This window comes from Silene latifolia, chromosome 10 (genome assembly GCF_048544455.1).
Source record: "Silene latifolia isolate original U9 population chromosome 10, ASM4854445v1, whole genome shotgun sequence".
NCBI classification, from domain to species: Eukaryota; Viridiplantae; Streptophyta; class Magnoliopsida; order Caryophyllales; family Caryophyllaceae; genus Silene; species Silene latifolia.
Genome location: NC_133535.1, coordinates 158,094,678 through 158,113,142, shown reverse-complemented (window position 1 = coordinate 158,113,142; position 18,465 = coordinate 158,094,678). Strand labels below are relative to the sequence as shown.

General features: G+C 35.0%; 1 protein-coding gene and 1 pseudogene across 1 annotated transcript; both read left to right on the top strand.

Annotated features, from left to right (window-relative positions):
* Window positions 1–336: 336 nt before the first annotated feature.
* Window positions 337–431, top strand: LOC141609955 (small nucleolar RNA snoR114; annotated as a pseudogene).
* Window positions 432–12,264: 11,833 nt separating this feature from the next.
* Window positions 12,265–16,399, top strand: LOC141606582 (NAC domain-containing protein 7-like). The gene is made up of 4 exons (XM_074425768.1): window positions 12,265–12,774; window positions 14,189–14,368; window positions 14,553–14,824; window positions 15,487–16,399. Exons 2-4 carry the CDS (start codon window positions 14,209–14,211, stop codon window positions 16,156–16,158), a joined length of 1,104 nt encoding a protein of 367 aa, XP_074281869.1. The 5' UTR covers window positions 12,265–12,774; window positions 14,189–14,208; the 3' UTR covers window positions 16,159–16,399.
* The last annotated feature ends 2,066 nt before the right edge of the window (window positions 16,400–18,465 follow it).

Below are 18,465 nucleotides of genomic sequence, written 5' to 3'. Positions count from 1 at the left end.
TTTAGTGTCAAACATTAAAATATTTGTTTGCTCTTAAAGTGTATTTTCTAAAGCTCATAAATTTTGAAGTTCCCGGCCAATACTAAAATTAAATAAAAATGTATTGACTTATTTTATTTTACGACGTCGCGAAATCCATGTCACATATCAGGGATCCACCCTAAAGGTCATCTGGCTTTTGAAACTTGCTATGGGACAATTTGCCGAGTAGGAATGTCCATGTAGCCATGTACGATATATAAGTGATAGACAATAATGTAAGAGGTTAAATAAATTTATTTCAGCTAACTAAGCAATCAGCACCAGTGGTTCGATTCCTGGCTGATACATTTATGCAAGCAGTGATGATTATTCTGCGCCAAATGTGGCACCTTGGGGTCCGCCACTACTCTCTGATTCTTTGAGAGGAAGCATTGTGCGCATCTGAGCTTGTCCTTTTTTTTTTTTTTTTTTTTTTTTCACAATTAGTTTGTGTATCAAGGATGCTTTGTTAAGTTATAGAGAAGAAGGGGATGATATATTGTTGTATTGATTAAGCAGTGAATGTATCACTTAAATACAATGCAAATGAGGGAATAGATAAAACCCTAATACAAATGGACTAATCTCATAAGACGGGCCTAATACGGCCTAATACCCTCCCTCAAACTGGAGCGTGGGGATCAAGAACGCCCAGTTTGCCGAGAAGAGAATTAAATTGCGCCGAACCAAGGGCTTTAGTAAAAATATCTGCTAATTGAGAATGAGTGTCCACATGAGAGGCAAGGACAAGTCCATCTGTAATAGCGTCGCGAATGTAGTGACAATCAACCTCAATGTGCTTCGTACGCTCGTGATATACGGGGTTATGAGCGATATGAAGGGCAGATTGATTATCGCAAAACAGCCGCATGGGAAGTGGCACCGTAACACCAAGATGGGAAAGAAGACCAACAAGCCATTTCAATTCGCAAAGGATATTAGCCATGGAACGGTATTCGGCTTCAGAGGACGAAAGAGAAACGGTATGTTGCTTCTTTGTCTTCCACGAGACAGGTGAACCACCAAAGAAGACAATCCAACCTGAGACCGACCTACGCGTTAGAGGACAACTAGCGTAGTCGGAATCGCACCATCCAGTCACTGTGAAATCAGTATCTACACGTAATAGAATCCCTTGTCCCGGGTTGCCTTTTAAGTATCGAACAACCCGGAGGGCAGCTGCCATATGATTAGCACGAGGGGACTGAAGGAATTGAGAAAGAGTGTGGACCACATAGGCAAGATCAGGTCGTGTAACTGCTAAATACACAAGGCGGCCGACCAATCGACGATACGGCTCAGGGTCGGAGAGGGGTTCACTTTCATCAAGTCCCAATCGATGGTGTTGCTCGAGAGGAGTAGCGACTGGTTTGGCACCAAGTAACCCAGCTTCAGTAATAATATCGAGAGTATACTTACGCTGAGTTAGAAAAATGCCTTCGGAATTACGAGCCACTTCGATTCCCAAAAAATATTTAAGCTTCCCCAAATCTTTCATATGGAAACAGCGATGGAGATAGTCTTTAAACGCAAGAATTGCAGCCGAGTCATTACCCGCAATAACCAAATCATCAACGTAAACTAAAACATGAATGCAAACCTGATCTTTGGCCAAACTAAACAGAGAATAATCCGAATATGATTGAATGAAACCATATTCGCGAAGGGCCGGACCAAGCTTAGCGAACCAACATCGCGGGGCCTGACGTAACCCGTATAGGGATTTACGCAATCGACAAACCTTGTCCTCGTGGCCTTTGGCAAAGCCGGGTGGTAAGTGCATATAAACTTCCTCGGATAAATCGCCATGTAAAAAAGCATTATGGACGTCCATTTGATGCAGTTCCCATTTCCGAACAGCTGCAACAGCAAGCAGAGTTCGTACAGTGACCATCTTTACCACAGGAGCAAAGGTTTCTCCATAATCAATCCCTTCTTTTTGATGATTCCCAAAAATGACAAGACGTGCTTTATATCGTTCAAGAGAGCCATCAGACTTATATTTTATTTTGTACACCCATCTACAACCAAGTGCTTTTTTATCCGCTGGTAAATCAACGAGCTCCCATGTTCCATTATTTTCGAGAGCCGTTATTTCCTCTTGCATTGCTTGACACCATTTTGGGTCAGAAATAGCAACACGAAAAGACGGAGGTTCAATACCTTCCGTTATTGCTGCGAGGAAATGTCGATGTGGAACGGAAAATTTAGCACAATTAATATAATTAGATAAGGCATAAGGTGTACCTGAGGAGGAGGACGGAGAGAGCGATGAACTCTCAGGCGAGGACGGTGGTGTGGTGGGGTCAGCTGCGGTGCCTGTAAGAAAACCACGAAGCCGAGTCGAAGGAATTTTAATGCGATGTCCACGGCCAAGAGCAGTAGTGTCGGTACCCACGGCAGATGACGAAGAAGGAGGAGGGTCTAAGTCGTGAGCCGAAGGTTGCGCATTAGTGACCGTAGTAGCTGATTGCTCAATCTCATCAGTGGCATTTGACGTCGCGGCCTCACGTGTTTCACTGGTAGGGTCAGTGTCCGTGACAGGGGTGGATGAGGGAGTATCGTCACAAATTGGTATATCAAGGGGTTGGTCGCTTGTGTCTAATGCAGGTACTTCTCGAAGAGCATGAGGAAAAGTATTCTCATAAAAATAGACGTCACGAGAAACCGAAATTTTACCCGTTTCAAGATCAAAAACCTTCCAACCCTTCTTATTATATGGATAGCCAACAAAAATACAGTTCCGGCTACGTTTAGCAAATTTGTCGCCTTTAGTGTTTTGATTGTGGACAAAGCATAGACAACCAAAAATTCGGATATTCTCATAAGTTGGAGGCTTGTTAAACAGATGCTCATATGGAGTTTTATTTTGGAGAAGTGGTGACGGAGTGCGATTAATTAAGTAAGCAGCAGTCAAAATACACTCACCCCAAAAAGAGACTGGCAAATGAGCTTGAAATAGGAGTGCGCGAGCAACATTCAATATGTGACGATGTTTCCGCTCCACACGCCCATTTTGTTGAGGGGTACCTACACAAGAGGTCTGAAACAGAATGCCATTTGTGCTAAAATAATCGGCCATCGCATTGAATTCAGTACCATTATCAGAACGTACCAACTTGACAGTTTTAGAAAACTGTGTATGGACCATAGCCAAAAAATTCTTAAAAGTTGCAGTGACTTCCGTTTTATCAAACAAAAGGTAAACCCACACAGCTCGGGAATAATCATCGACAATAGTCAAAAAATACTTTGCCCCACAGGAGGACGGAGTTCTATAAGGACCCCATAAATCACAATGAATTAATGTAAAAATATCCGACGCTTTATTATCACTTAAATGAAAATGATGACGACTTTGTTTGGCTTCATGACAAACATCACACGGAAAATCGACTACATTAAAACGGCTAACTTGAGGAAGTAGATGCACCACTTTATTTGAGGGATGACCCAAGCGCTTGTGCCATAGCGCAAAAGAATCTGCAGCAGTAAGGGCATGAACAGCAGCTGGCCGACCCACCACACGCAAAAAATACAATCCGTCTCGCAATTCACCGGCTCCAATCCTCGTCCTCAATGAAGGGTCCTGAATATAACATGAATTATGAGTAAAATTCAAGACATAATTTGTAGCTGCAGCTAATTGTGAGACCGATAAAAGATTGCACGTAAGGCTAGGAACATAATAAACATGAGTAAGAATTAACGATTCCGAAAAATACACGGTCCCTGCAATTGTGGCCGAAACCTGACTACCATTGGGAAGGGTAATAGGGCAGGCCGAAATGGTGTAAGTGTTGGTAAGCCATGTAATATCGCCTGTAACGTGGTGAGAGGCCCCCGAATCAATTATCCAAGTGGAGGAAAACATACCAGAGAGGCGATCCTGTGAGCTCGACGAAGGACCCGCGACAGCAGCATTCACGCGAGCCGAGTTCGATGCAGAGGACCCCGTGTTACTTTGTGCACGAGCACGCACCTGTTCCACAGTCCGAGGGCGGTCTCCCCACCAGTCGGGGAATTTTTGTGTCTTTATAAAACAACTCGTAATATCATGCCCAGGACCGGTACAAAAACCACAAGTGAGTTTGCGACGCTCTTGTCGCTCAAGATCACGAAGAGCCCGCCAATCAGTAGGAGCGGCTGTCGATGGTGAACGGACAGAAAATGCAGCCAAATCAGAGGGTTCATCGAGAGTAGCAGTCCCACCTTGTAATCGCTCTTCTTGTAAAGTTAATTGAAAAGCGCGATTGAGAGTGGGAAGGGTTTCGAGTGACAATAATTGAGAACGAAGGGTGCTATAGATGGAACGGTCAAGACCCATCAAGAACTTATGAAGTCGCTCAGTGTCCTGTCGTGCAAGGGCGTCTTTTGCAATGCCACAAGTACATCGTCCACATTTACAAGCGAAAGGGGGTTCGTGATTTGCTAGGGCATCCCATAAAGCCTTTAAATTACCAAAATAGGTGGTCACGGACATACCTTTCGCTTGCTTGCAGTCATGGAGATCGGATTTGAGAGCATGAATTTTGGAACCGTCGACCGTGGAGAATCGCTCGGCTAGATCGTCCCAGAGAGACTGAGCATCTTCGAAATATGAGATGCCGTGCTTGATCGAGGGATCGATGGTGCGCATAATCCACTGGACAACGGTGCAATGGATAACCTCCCATTGGCCGAGGAGAGTCTTGTCTGTCGGCTTATCAACGGAGCCGTCACAAAAACCAAATTTTCGGCGTGACTTGTGGGACATCTTCATGGAACGGCTCCATTCCTCGTAATTATCGGGTCCGAGTTTAACATCCGTAAGGACGAGGCTAGGGATATCATGACTACCGAGATAAAAAGGAGACATGATATCAATGGAGGTGGACTTCTCACCTTCTGGTTGCGTCATTTGAAGGAGACGAAGTGGGGAAGACGAGAAGAGGCGGAAGCGTTTTTATTATTTTAGGGTTTCGAATCGAACCAAGAACCTGATACCATGTTAAGTTATAGAGAAGAAGGGGATGATATATTGTTGTATTGATTAAGCAGTGAATGTATCACTTAAATACAATGCAAATGAGGGAATAGATAAAACCCTAATACAAATGGACTAATCTCATAAGACGGGCCTAATACGGCCTAATATGCTTCCTTACAGTTTTTAATCTAAGTATTCGTTCATATAATATGCGTAAGTGAGCTCTCCAGTCATAAATGCCATATGGCATCCCATCCTTTCCGTTATTACTCGTATAAAGCAAGTGACAACCTCTTGAATTTCGCAACATCCATTTTCCGGGACATTTCCAAGCTATTATACTCTAAAGTATTGAACTATAAAATTAATGATCCAACATGTGTTACTTATGTAGCTTCAAAATCAAACGAATTAAAAATAATCATCGATTTATTAAATTACTCCGTATTATTCAATAGTACCGTCCATAATTTGATTATAAATACGTAGTCCATCAACTCTTAAAATCACAATCAAATACATTTTCTAATCATTGATTAGTTCCTTATAACATCCTTATAACAAAAAAATCACAATCAAATACATTTTCTAATCACAATCATGGCATTTTCATCAATCCTAACATTATCACTAATCATTTCAACCATTTCGATTTCTTTCGCTTCCCCGTTATCAAAATGTACAACAAAAAACATCCTTATAACAAAAAAATGCAATAAAACTCATTTCCCGGCTTTATGTTGCAAAACAATCTCCCCATTCGCGAAAACAATAAAAAAACAATCCCAGGGCCTTATGCAAGGCCGGGATTGTGGCATCAATAAGCTCGAATGACCGTGTACTAACGCTATTACAAAACGTGTCGTTTGTTGACGGGGATGCAATTAGTGGGTGTAAGTCCGATTTTGGTAGGGGTATGAATGAGATTCAAGAGGCATTAGAACAATATAATGCTTATGTTAAGGTAAGTGATGTTGCGATTTTTAAAGACGCGGTTGTAACGTACGTACTTGGTGCACTTTCGGACGAGGAGTTTTGCTTAGAACAACTTAGAAACGAAGGGGTTAAAGATGATCAAAAGGAGGTTTATGGTGCTATTGTAACCGCGGTTAAACTTAAGAAAATTACCGCGTCTTTTATTAACCATCTTTAATTTAATGTTTTATCTAGCTTTCCTAGAGTACAAATTCGTGTGTAACGCGTTTGTATGGAATACTATTGTGATACAAATTTAACTCGTTAAATTGCCTAATAGTATTATTTGAATCCGTTAATTCCGTTTATAAGTGTAAATCATACAATAGTTTTAAACGAGGTATAGGACTCTAGGGTATTATGGTATCCGTACTTTAATATTCCCTCAATCCCAGTCAATTATTATCCTTTGGTTTTGGTACAAAAATCAAGGAAAGATGGTCAATTATAAGAGGACAAGTTGACCAAATTGATGTGAAGTTCAAATTATTCATTAAATGCAATTTTAAAAAAAAAAAAAACAATTGATTAAGACATTTCAAAATGTATTAGGAGTTTAGGACAACAAATAACCGGGACAGAGAGAATAATGGTTGACTACATAAATGATAGCATCTCAAAGCGTCAAATCTATGGTATTGTACTATTGCTAACTTGTTTGATGATTGGGCCGGGCCCAATTAAACACAACCCAAAATTTGTGGAACAAATTCAACTGAACTTAACTGAAATTTGTCAAAACCGTAACAATTTTTTAGTACAAGCAAGTAATTTACAAAACCTTGTAGTTGCAAATAGACTCAAATTAATCGAAAACAATTTAGATTTCATATCACTATAATGAATATTTTAAGAAATTTTAAAAAAATCAAATAAATAAAATTAATAACTCAAGATAGTACAGTTGCAAAAATAGTACCGCAAATTCTTGTTTTGGACGGTCTCTGTTCGTCTGAAGCTTCAAACGGGCATATGTTACCATTTTATGATTAAATGTAACTATAATGGTACAACCAGTGTTAAAGTTGATGGTAACTTGTTTTTCAATAGTGATCACATTTAACTGTAAACTGATCACAAAATTTCGTTTTATTACTTTAAATCAAAATGACCCGTTTGAAGTAAGACCAACTGAAATAGTAACACAAATTCTCACTGAAGACGGACATATCCGTCACAAGCTGAAGACGGGTCAAGTAATACCCAAGTGGGAAGATAAGACAAAAGCAAAATGCTACTCCCTAAGCATTCTACTTTTGTCTTATCTACTAGCTTGGGTATTACTTAACCCGTCTTCAGCTTATGACGGATATGTCCGTCTTAAAATGATTTATTGAAATAGTAATGATGTGAGGGGGACAAAATTAAAGGCCACGCCAAGGGAAGAGGGGTTGGGTCCCCTTCCTTCTACGCTAAAATCCAATCAACTACTGACAAGTACACCGTCAACATATTACGGAACACTGTTATAACGGAAACGGGATTTTATGTCATTGGTAACGGGGCTTGACTTTTCAAGTAACGCTCCAATTTTCAAGGTTGTATGACTATCAATCCATCGAGTCAAGATCCTCTCCATTTCCTAAAAAGAAATGGAGAGGCCATTTCCTATCAACGGACCGGATTGCATCTTGTTAATATCGAACGGTTCACGATTTATGAAAAAAATAAAGATTTAATAGGGTGTAGAGGGAAAAATATTATTAAATGGGTTTGTGAGAGGAAATGGAGAGAAAGAAATGGAGAGGATCTTAATTGCAATCCATCCCTACACAAAAACCTCCTCTATCCCGAGCATTTATTTACCTTGATTTCAACGCACAGATTAAAAAAAAAGAATGAGATCAATTATTAAATGATAATTGGATCAAACTAAGTGTGTAGGCCAGAATCAAATTGTTCATCAAAGACATTTCTACAATAAAAATTTAAACAAACTGAATGAGACGTCCCAAAATGAAACAGGTAAACAAATGACCGAGATGGAGGAAGTACTATTTGTACTTTATTACATAAATGCCGATATGGTGGAATACAAATTTTAGTATAAAATCGTTTTATATAGAACGAAGTTTGTATAAAATGTACTTTTAATATCGATTCAACATTCTCTATTACGGAGTATAAGAGTAGTTGTCTCAATTTTTCAATTTCACTCACAATCTATTTATAAAGACGTTAAGTATCGTTTATTTGGTTAGATAGATGTGTTTCATGAAGAAGGGTTAAAATAAACTCCGTATATAACACAAAGTATATATTAATTTAAACATAAATATTTATATAAAACTATTTTACACAAGTATTTTACCTGATCTTGTCATTTGCTTAAACATAAATATTTATAAGAATCTCTTTATACAATAGGTTTACAATATTAAATCAATTTTATACAAGACTTCTTGTAGAACTTGTGAAAAAACATACGGAGTACATACTAAAAGACTTATATTAACTAGTTTGGATCCTTTAAAATAAAAAAACTAGTCTGAATTCCTTGTACTAAAAGACTTATATTAACTAGTCTCCCTTTTAAAAAAACCTATTCTAAATTCCCTGTCCCAATTTTGTGTTTCATCTCGTATAATCTTATCTAAACTTAAGTTATATTACTCTTATTTACTATGACTACGAGGTACAATTTGTAGACATGAAGTCTTGGATAATTGGGCAACATCACAATTCACAATATACAAAAGACTGAGTAAAATAGGATATAATCAAGAACATTAAAATGATCATTTTGATCATAAAATGTAGTACGACTATATATACAAGCAACCTTTTAAGTGATCGTATCATATAACAGTCTTAAATTATAATTGGTCATCGATTAATTATACTTGTATTTCTAGTGCCATGATCATAGATTCATTACTCACAAAAAATGCTACAATGACTTTCATTAATAAAATATGAAAACCCTAATCTAGAACTAAAAGAATGAGAAGAAAGGGAGTAAATATAATACCTGGATAATTTAATGAAGTGGAATAGCAATCCTGTATAATGATGAAGGTCGGTAGTAGTGGTCGAAGGAGGTGGCGTATTAGTGACGATCTAGCTATTTATTATCATCAATATTTTACTTGTAAAAGTTGCTACATTCTTTTCTTTTTGTAATTGTTCTAAGGTTGGTGCTTAACCACCACCTTCCACGTTTCAACTAACTAAATTCTAACCCTTCCTAAATCAGTTCATAGACTATACATCTGAGGTACTACCTCTCATTGTTTATTTTCTGAGTTTTATTTTAAAGTTTTTGAGTTCTGCTTTAGTACAAAGTTTTTGAGCAAATTTACTAAAACATTACACTAAAAAAATATAAAATTGCTCAAAAACTATATCTATAAATAGTAATATGCTCAGAAAAAATGTGTATACGCTCAAAAACTACAAGGTCTGAGGTACTACCTCAGATGCGTAATCCTTTTTCTCCTTCCTAAATTCTTGTTTTATCTTCGTTATTATGCTTAAAATGTACTGATTACGATGTCAAGATACAACTCACCCATGATAAAGGCACATGTGAGTATCTCACATTGGAAAAAGAGGGGAGAGTTGTCTATCATATGAACCAATGAGTTACTCCACCCATTGTCAATTGGTTTTGGGATGGAACCTCCTTGGACTTATAACTCGGACTCTCTCTCCTCCGATCCATACGGGTGCGGCCCAGGTCCGATAACGGAACTTATCATACAAAGTAAATACCTTAATTTTTCAATAAAACTTTGGAGAGACGGTTTTTCAAAAGTTATTGAGAGATCAGTTTTGCGTACCCTATTGTTTGTATTTCGTGACTCTTTTGTTGTTGATCGTGCCATAGTGATTTCTTGTCCATTTACATAATAAATGTACTCATTTTATCTTTAATAAGGATTTGTACCTATTCTATTATCTTTATTATCACTTTTTCTTAAAATTATAATATTATCTCTCAATAAACTTATTGAAAGACCGTCTCTCAAAAAATCTACTTTTTTTTTTCTTACCATGACAACCAAGCTTATAATCAAATGAAGAAAAAACCTTAAATGGTGTACCGTACTCTTATGCATAGAATCGTCTCATAAAGTATAAAATTGTATCAATTAGGGTGGTTTATAAGCAGTAAGAACCTTCTTTAACAAAACTAGCGGAAGCGCTAGCTAAAGATTATGAGCTGATTATATTAAAATTGCTTGTCAACTAGCTGAAAACGTAACTGTGATTAGTAAAATACTATAAAAAGACGTAAATTGAAGAGATATGAATGAAAAATGAGATAAAATAAACTAACTTATTTCTCACATGCTACCCTAATTAATAAGTAACTTTTCATTTCAGCTAGCTTATTTACGGAATAAGATATGGAGTACTTGTCAAACACCTACAGAAAAGTAAGCTACCTGAAATTTTAATCAAATAAGCTAACTTACTTAAATAAGTTAGAGCTTATTTATCTTGTCAAACAGAGCCTAAGTGTTGATTTGTACATAACAAGGACGACCAACTATGCATCATCGATTTAATGAGGGAGACGTTTGCCATCATGTGATTCTATTCGATTCAAATCCGTAAATGAAGGTGCAAACAAACCCGCTAGAAGTGATCAAATGCGAGTCGTGATTCACTAAAATTTGGGAGAGACGGTCTCTCACTAAGTTATTGAGAGACCAGTCTTTCGTACCCTTTTATTTGTATTTCGTACCCTTTTAATTGTTGATCGTGACATAGTAATTTCGTACCTATTTACATAATAAATGTACCCATTTTATCATTAATCATGATTTGTACCTATTTTATTATCTTTAGTACAATTTTTTTCTTAAAATTGTACAATGGTCTCTTAATAAAGCTTATTAAGAGACCGTCTCTCAGGAGACCTACTCGTTGTGAGTAGGGATTTACATAGCAATTATGAAGGTAATGACAAAGGGTAATAACAAAATTGAATGCTATTAAATCACTAGAGAATAAAGTCATAAACACAATCTTTAATCCTTATAAATGGGGGTCGACATAATCAACATGATTAGAGTTAAGACAATTTAGCGGAGGGGAATCAGGCGTAGGGTCATATAAGATCAATACTCGATAGTGACTTAAGTGGGGCGCCATTACACGTTCGATATTTATGCACGCATATATACGCTTGATTTCTTGAATGAATTTGTGTAAAAAAGATGAAATTATGTGATCACATTTGCTAATAAAATGCAACCCCGTTTCTTAATTAATTGGTGTACCTTCTTATTTTGAGTACCGATTTAGCTTTTAGTTAAACTGAAATTATTTCATTGCGTTGTGGATAGAGAATAAATTTATAACATAATCAACATGATTAGAGCACAAATTTATAACATTAGACATTTATAACATTTACTCATATATTTATCGAGATATGAAAGATAGAAATGTTAGACTTTGATTAAAAGTATGTAAGAAGTAATATAGACAATCGAACGAGATAATATAATAACTAGAAAATAAGTTTGAACCGGTTGGCCAAATTTTTATTCCATATACAACTCTATTATAGATTTATAGACTTACAATAAGATTTTAGGAAGTAGATACATAGTTTTCAATAGTGAAAGAGTTATTCATGACTGGGTTTAGGTCATTTCAGTGTCGAATAAAACATTTAAGGTAACGTAGACATTACACATTTGGGGGAGTTTTAGAGTTATGTTGTTATCGGTTATATATCTCAAGCTGCCTGGGTTAGTTCGATCGAGTCAGGTATTTTTTCAGGTTAGTAGTTTTGCTCAGATCAATTAGATAAGTTTGAATCAAGCTACTATGATCTTGATGGTTTAAGTTACATCATTATTAATAAAAGTCGTGAAATAAAAAATATCTTAATGAAAGATGAGTTGAATAAGATCAGATCAATCAAAATCTCGAATCAAGCTATCAAGCTATTTAGATTTGAAGAAAATCACCCATATATTCCCACATGTGAGTGTCCCACATTGATATAAGAGGAGAGGAGTTACCACTTTATAAGGCAATGAGCTACTCCCTCTATTATCAATTGGTTTTAGAGTGGAACCTCCTAGACCTTATAAAGCGGACTTTCTCTCCTCCATTTGGGTGCGGCTCAGGCCCATTACATGATTTAACAAGATTAGGTCCACTACTCAATCATACAAGCTCTATTTAACTTATTTTTTTTACACTACTAACCCATTAAATTAAGGGCACACATACAAATCCACCAAACACTTAACCCAAAGGGCAAAAAGGCATCATAACATGTTAATAAGTAGTGTCATTATTCCGTCCCGTTACATCCCACACTCTCCTCCGTTTCTCTTACACACTCTCTCTAACAGTAACAATAACACAAAAGAACACACAAAAACATTCTCCTTTCTTCAAGTCACCACCATCCATGTATGGTACACCCAACATCATACACTTTTATAAACAAATAATAATAATAAAAACTCAACACATTTTCCCCCGAATCATCTCGATCACAGTGTAAAACCGTCTTACACAATAGTTACTGAATCCTTATATTTTCTTAGGTTAAATTGGGATTGTTGTTCTTGGTGTTTGTTCATTGAGAATGATTTTGTTACACACAATTTCCAAGGAAGAATAAGAATGTTCTTTCTACTTGTTTTGTCCTTTGCTTTTTGAGATTGTTCTTCTTTAAGCTTTTAGGTTTTGGGAAAGTTGTCTTTATTTTTTGTCATTTTAGTTTTACACAAAAGTATAAAGTGGAAGAATATATTGTAAGAAAGCAAGTACTATTGTTTCAGCTTAAGATCTTTGGATCATCACATTCTCACACAAGACCTAAGCTCATTTAGGTATGTTCTTTGATTCTCTCTTTTTGTAATTTTTTGTTTTTGCTTCAAACCCTATTAAAAAGATGATTAATTAGTATGAACAAATTAATTATACTGTATTATTTGCTAATTTGCATCAAGATCTTACAATTAGGGTTCATGAATTTATGAATATGATTTGTGATAATTAGAAGAGTTTAATCTATTATGTTTGTGTATTTATGTTGGTTTTATTTGATCATGTTTTGATTTATTATTGAATTATTGATGAGACGATATTACTATGTGCTATATCGGTCGGTTTAGTGGAATTTCAAGTGCCAAAATTGATGTTTTATGAGCCGTATATTACACGAGGACGACTCGTATAAGTGTTTGTGTGCTTATGTTAGTTTTGATCATTTTTTGATTTATTAATGAATTGTTTCATATGGTTGGTGATTTTGATTAGTAAATCTTATTAGGTCATTTGGGGGTCAAATTTTTGTGTTTAGAATTGATAGTAAGAATATGGTTATTATGGATCTATCTAGGATTTATCTTCATTCCCTTAAGTGCTAGATGAATGAAAAGCTTCACATAACAAGTAAAAATCAAGGGATGAGTATGTCCATAACCTGGGTTCAAATCCCGTCAGCAACATATTGCCCTTGTGGTTCCCGTTACACCAGAAAACAAGTAAAAATCAAAGGATGAGTAAGTTCAAAGATTAGTTACTAATTATTCTTAGGAATTTAGGATGAGTGACTTCAAAGATTAAGATCACATGATAATAATAACTTATTATCATGATCATCATGATATGAAGCATGTTATTATTAGGGTTTTAATTTGAAAAATATATAGAAATTGAGAAATTGATTGTTAAGAACAAAAGCTGGTAAATTATGCATGTTTGTCATCTTGTTGCTAATTTGCTATATATGTTCATATTAGAATAGTAAAAGTATTTATTTACTAATAACTGTAAGATCAAATTTATTTGTTCTAGAAAAAGTGAATTTTCATCATTATTGTTACCTACATGAGAACTAATTATAACTCTTAATTACCTGACATCTTGTCTCTTTGTCACTACACCTTTGAGTCGTTTTCCACTTTGTTCTTCACTCCTATGTTTGCTGCATAATATTGTGTTCCACTTCTAAATTCATAAAACATTAACAAACCCTAAAAAAATTAATATTTTAGCCGACCTCGTAGTTGTCGTAACTAAGGCTTTGTTGTTGTTGTCGTCGTTGTTATTCACAAATTGTGTCTTTTTCCGATATTATCCTCATATTAGTAGAGGTCCAGTGCTGTTTGTTGGCAATTTGCGGGAACTATTGAGGTATTAGGGTAATATTGTTGTTGTTGCATATGATAAGCTACCACATTGGCCAGCCTTAATTATTTGCTAATTTGTTTTTTGTTTTTTTTGAAATATAAATGACAGGAGTTTAGGACCAGGAGAACATGAATTCATGTACACATGTACCTCCTGGTTTCCGATTCCATCCAACCGATGAAGAACTTGTTGATTACTATCTTAGACGAAAGATTAACGGGAGAAGAATCGATTTAGACATCATTAAAGAGGTCGATCTCTACAAAATTGAGCCTTGGGATCTACTAGGTACGTACATTATTCAGTTCAAATTATATAAGTTCGTTTTGTCCTCAATATACTTTCGTATTAGTAGTAGTATTCGATATATCAATACTCGTGTTTTTTAAGTATCGTAGATTCGTAGGATCATAAATATCGACTATATAGTGTATGTGCAAATTTTCACATAGATGAATGTTGTTATGTATAGAAATATGCAAGTTAGGAGATGAAGATCAAAGTGAATGGTACTTCTTCAGTCACAAGGACAAAAAATATCCAACCGGAACTCGAACAAATAGGGCAACGGCAGCCGGGTTTTGGAAAGCAACCGGTCGAGATAAGGCTATATACTCCAAGCATGAATTGGTTGGCATGAGGAAAACTTTGGTGTACTACAAAGGTCGAGCTCCCAATGGACAAAAGTCCGATTGGATAATGCATGAGTATAGACTTGAAACCGACGAAAATGGTCCTCCTCAGGTTAGTAATTTCCTCCATTATTTCCCGATTTATGAAATATATTATGTATATAGGTGATTGGTATATAATTTTATAAATTAAAGTTTTCATGCTAAAAGAATAGTTAAATTGGATGTCAAATTTAACAATTTTTATTTTTATTTTTTTTAGTTTATTTTTTGATTAAAAAAAATAATCCGTAGTTAAATTTGACATATATCGAATTATTTTTGTGTCCGCTACTATGTTAAACCAAATTTATCGTGTTAAATATCATATATACCACATTGGTTCACAATTAATTAACGTATTTTTAATGAGACCGCGATTTAATAATTTTCTAGAAATCCTTATTGATTACTCATGCATTTGACGTGAAATTGACTTCAAGTCTCAACTTTTTAGTCATGTTATCATACAATGAGAGTGTTTCATGCTAGTCTAAGTTACATTCATAACATTATACACGCGTGCCCTATGCAAAGTGAATTATTAATGATTATAACACTTAAGATGATAATAATTATCAATTATGCCCTAGTTAATTATATGTCATTATTAATTAATCGTGCAAAAATGCATATGCCAGTTAGCTTAATTTATTGGTAAAGTCACGAGATGTGGGTTTTATGAGTTGGGTCTAAAACTCGTCAGCATCAAATTAATCACGCGAAATATTGCAGGAAGAAGGATGGGTAGTATGTAGAGCATTCAAGAAAAAACCAACAACCATGAGAAGAATAAGTGAGCATGAATCACCATATTGGTACGACGATCAAGCCTCGTTAATGTCCGATTTGGACTCACCGAAACAAAGCTATCAATCCAACAACAATATACTCAATAATGATCTCACATATACTCGAAAAAAGTCGGAAATTGATCATAATAATCTTCATAATCTACATTTCCAAATTCCTCATCAAAATCACCTTATTCATCAATTACCTCTTTTAGAACCCTCAAAAGTTACTAATACTAATTACAATATCAACAACAATAATGCCCTAATTCTTCATGGTTTAAGCCAAGCAATTCCAAGCAACTCTACACAACAAATCGCGGTGAATAATGTCAATACTCACAATGCACCATCAATGGTATTTGATGATCAAGGTGTTTTTGATCAATTGACTGATTGGAGAGTGTTAGACAAATTTGTTGCATCACAATTAAGTCAAGATAATGATGTGTCCAAAGAGATTATTAACAACAATTATTCATCGAGTTCTTTAACTGTTCCGTCTGGATTGTTGCCGGGTTCTTTAATTGATCAAGTGAACAAGGCGGAGGCCTCAACGCCGGATAATGCATCTACTTCTACGTCGAGTAGCCAAATTGATGCATGGAAGTGAAGGATTAATCATATATATATATATAGAATAATATGATGATGTTAATGGGAGATTAGGGCTAATTAAAGGATGGTTGAGTGATTAATTGAGGCATTATATATGATTATGGTCTTTAATTTCCCATTTATATGTTGAGTTATTGACACAAAAATTGTAATTAGTGATTTGAACCATTGCATGGTTAAAGAGATGCTTGTATACTACTTCTATCTTAATAATTCAAGTGATATTATCTTTTTTATATGATGCTTAGACTTTTTTTATATGATGTATTCGGTTTTTGAAAAGACGGTTTGAGTTTTAATGTAATAAAAATTTACATTGAGAAAATTATGAGAGTTCGATCATAAGACTTTTACCCAAAAAATGATATGGTTTTCTATGTACGAGTAAAATTTTATAGTACAGAATATTTGTTTATATTTTGAGAAATATTGAAAATTAAAGAAAGAAGTAAATGTTCAAGAAATTAGGAAAACATTTATAAGAAAAAACTAGACGAAACTGAGAATAATAGTATAAGAACATGCAACCTAGATTACTCACATAATACATTTGACACTCAATTGTATATATTTAACGATATTTTCTCTTAATCCAAAATTAAAACACGCATTTTTTTCCATAAAATAATAGTCTAATTATATTTATATTTGGACATGCACAACTTGGATGCTTCTAACCATGTCCGAGTAATATAGCATTCAATTGCATGCATGTACGACAGTACGAGCATATACAACAATATGGGTTGATGACTTGATGCAAAATTAGCTAGTCCTATCAACCAATCACATAACTAAATTATTATGCTAAAATGTATACCTAAATTAATTCCTTCAAAATGATAATCTTTGTACCAACAAATATTGTAGTGGTTGTCACTAATTAACCTAATAATACCCCATGATAGTGAACTTGTGAAGTTCAAACAAGTCAAAACAATTTTAATTTGTAAAAAGTATTTTGAAAAAACCCGTAAAGAATCAGTTGAATTACAGAGAAAATAATACACCCGGGGTAAGCAAGACAACGTTACCCAGGTCAGACTCTCAGTGTCTCAACAGCTCCCGACAAATGGCAAGATAGGGGTTGGACACATGCAATATGAACCTATGTTAACAACATATATACATTGTTCACACAAGAATACACCAATTCAAGGAGGAAGCAAGAAAACAAATCAATAAATCATGATATCCATTTCAACCAACAAGTCATGAATATGAAATTTATAATTCAGATGAAAGAAAATTTAGAGATATTGCCTTCATTCAACAAATGATCATTTGTTTACTCGAAATCGGCCACAACTGCATGGCTAACCATGGCTGGAAATATATAAGCTAGCTAGATGATAAAACAAATAAAAATATAGTAATTCTTACTTCCAACCGTTGTAAATTACAACAAAAATGCTATATATATGCACCATCATCCCCCAAAAGGTGTTGGTTTAAATAGCTTTACACTCTCGTTGTAAGTTACAACAGTTGTAAATGAGAATTTGCGATAAAAATATTAGCACGCAAAAAAAGATGAATATATAGGAGAAGTAGAATATGTAGTACAAGAATTGGATAAGAAAACTTAGGCAATGACATATACTTATAGAGCAAATGTTGTGGTAAACCAGCATGCTTTGTAGAGTATGATTGGTACATAGAATCCCATAAATTTGTTCCCTAAAAGAGGGCACTGAAATTAACAAAAAGTTGGATCGTGGAGTTTTCTAATCATTCACTTACAAGTTAGAAGGACCTTCTTTATCCCAAGTTATTGTACAACTGGTTTCTGATAAGACTGTTTTACATATGATGTATAACGAGCTTATAATATCTTATGTACGGAGTATTTGATTTAGTGATAATAGTAATAAATGAGATATATAAGGTATTGTAAGGTCGGTGTACAATACAATGATGTTATTCGATAATTTATAATTTCAGGAAGTCTTGTTTAAGACGGGTCAAATACTAGCACATGGTGGTAATAAAGATAAAACTTTTGTCAATTTTAGCAACTTGTCATGTGATTTGGTATGTATTTGACCCATCTTAAGCTTAACAACGATAATGATCGTCTTAACTCTTAAATGAGAATTTGTGACTATGTAGTATATTTAAACAAGAAATTTTAAGTAAAATTGATTACTTGAATTGATCTTATAATAAGACGAGTATTATATAGCACAAAACTTTGTAGGTTAAATTTAACTCGTATAGTTTACTACGGAGTACATAAATATTAAGCCATTTTAGAATGTTTGACAAATTACCATATTGAAATAGTATATCAACATATAGA

What these genes read in the sequence shown, in the direction of transcription:
- LOC141606582 (XM_074425768.1), top strand. Translation starts at nt 14,209, where the DNA reads ATGAATTCATGTACACATGTACCTCCTGGTTTCCGATTCCATCCAACC. An exon ending in TGAGCCTTGGGATCTACTAG is followed by an intron (nt 14,369 to 14,552) that starts GTACGTACATTA and finishes TGTTATGTATAG; the next exon opens with AAATATGCAAGTTAGGAGAT. An exon ending in ACGAAAATGGTCCTCCTCAG is followed by an intron (nt 14,825 to 15,486) that starts GTTAGTAATTTC and finishes GAAATATTGCAG; the next exon opens with GAAGAAGGATGGGTAGTATG.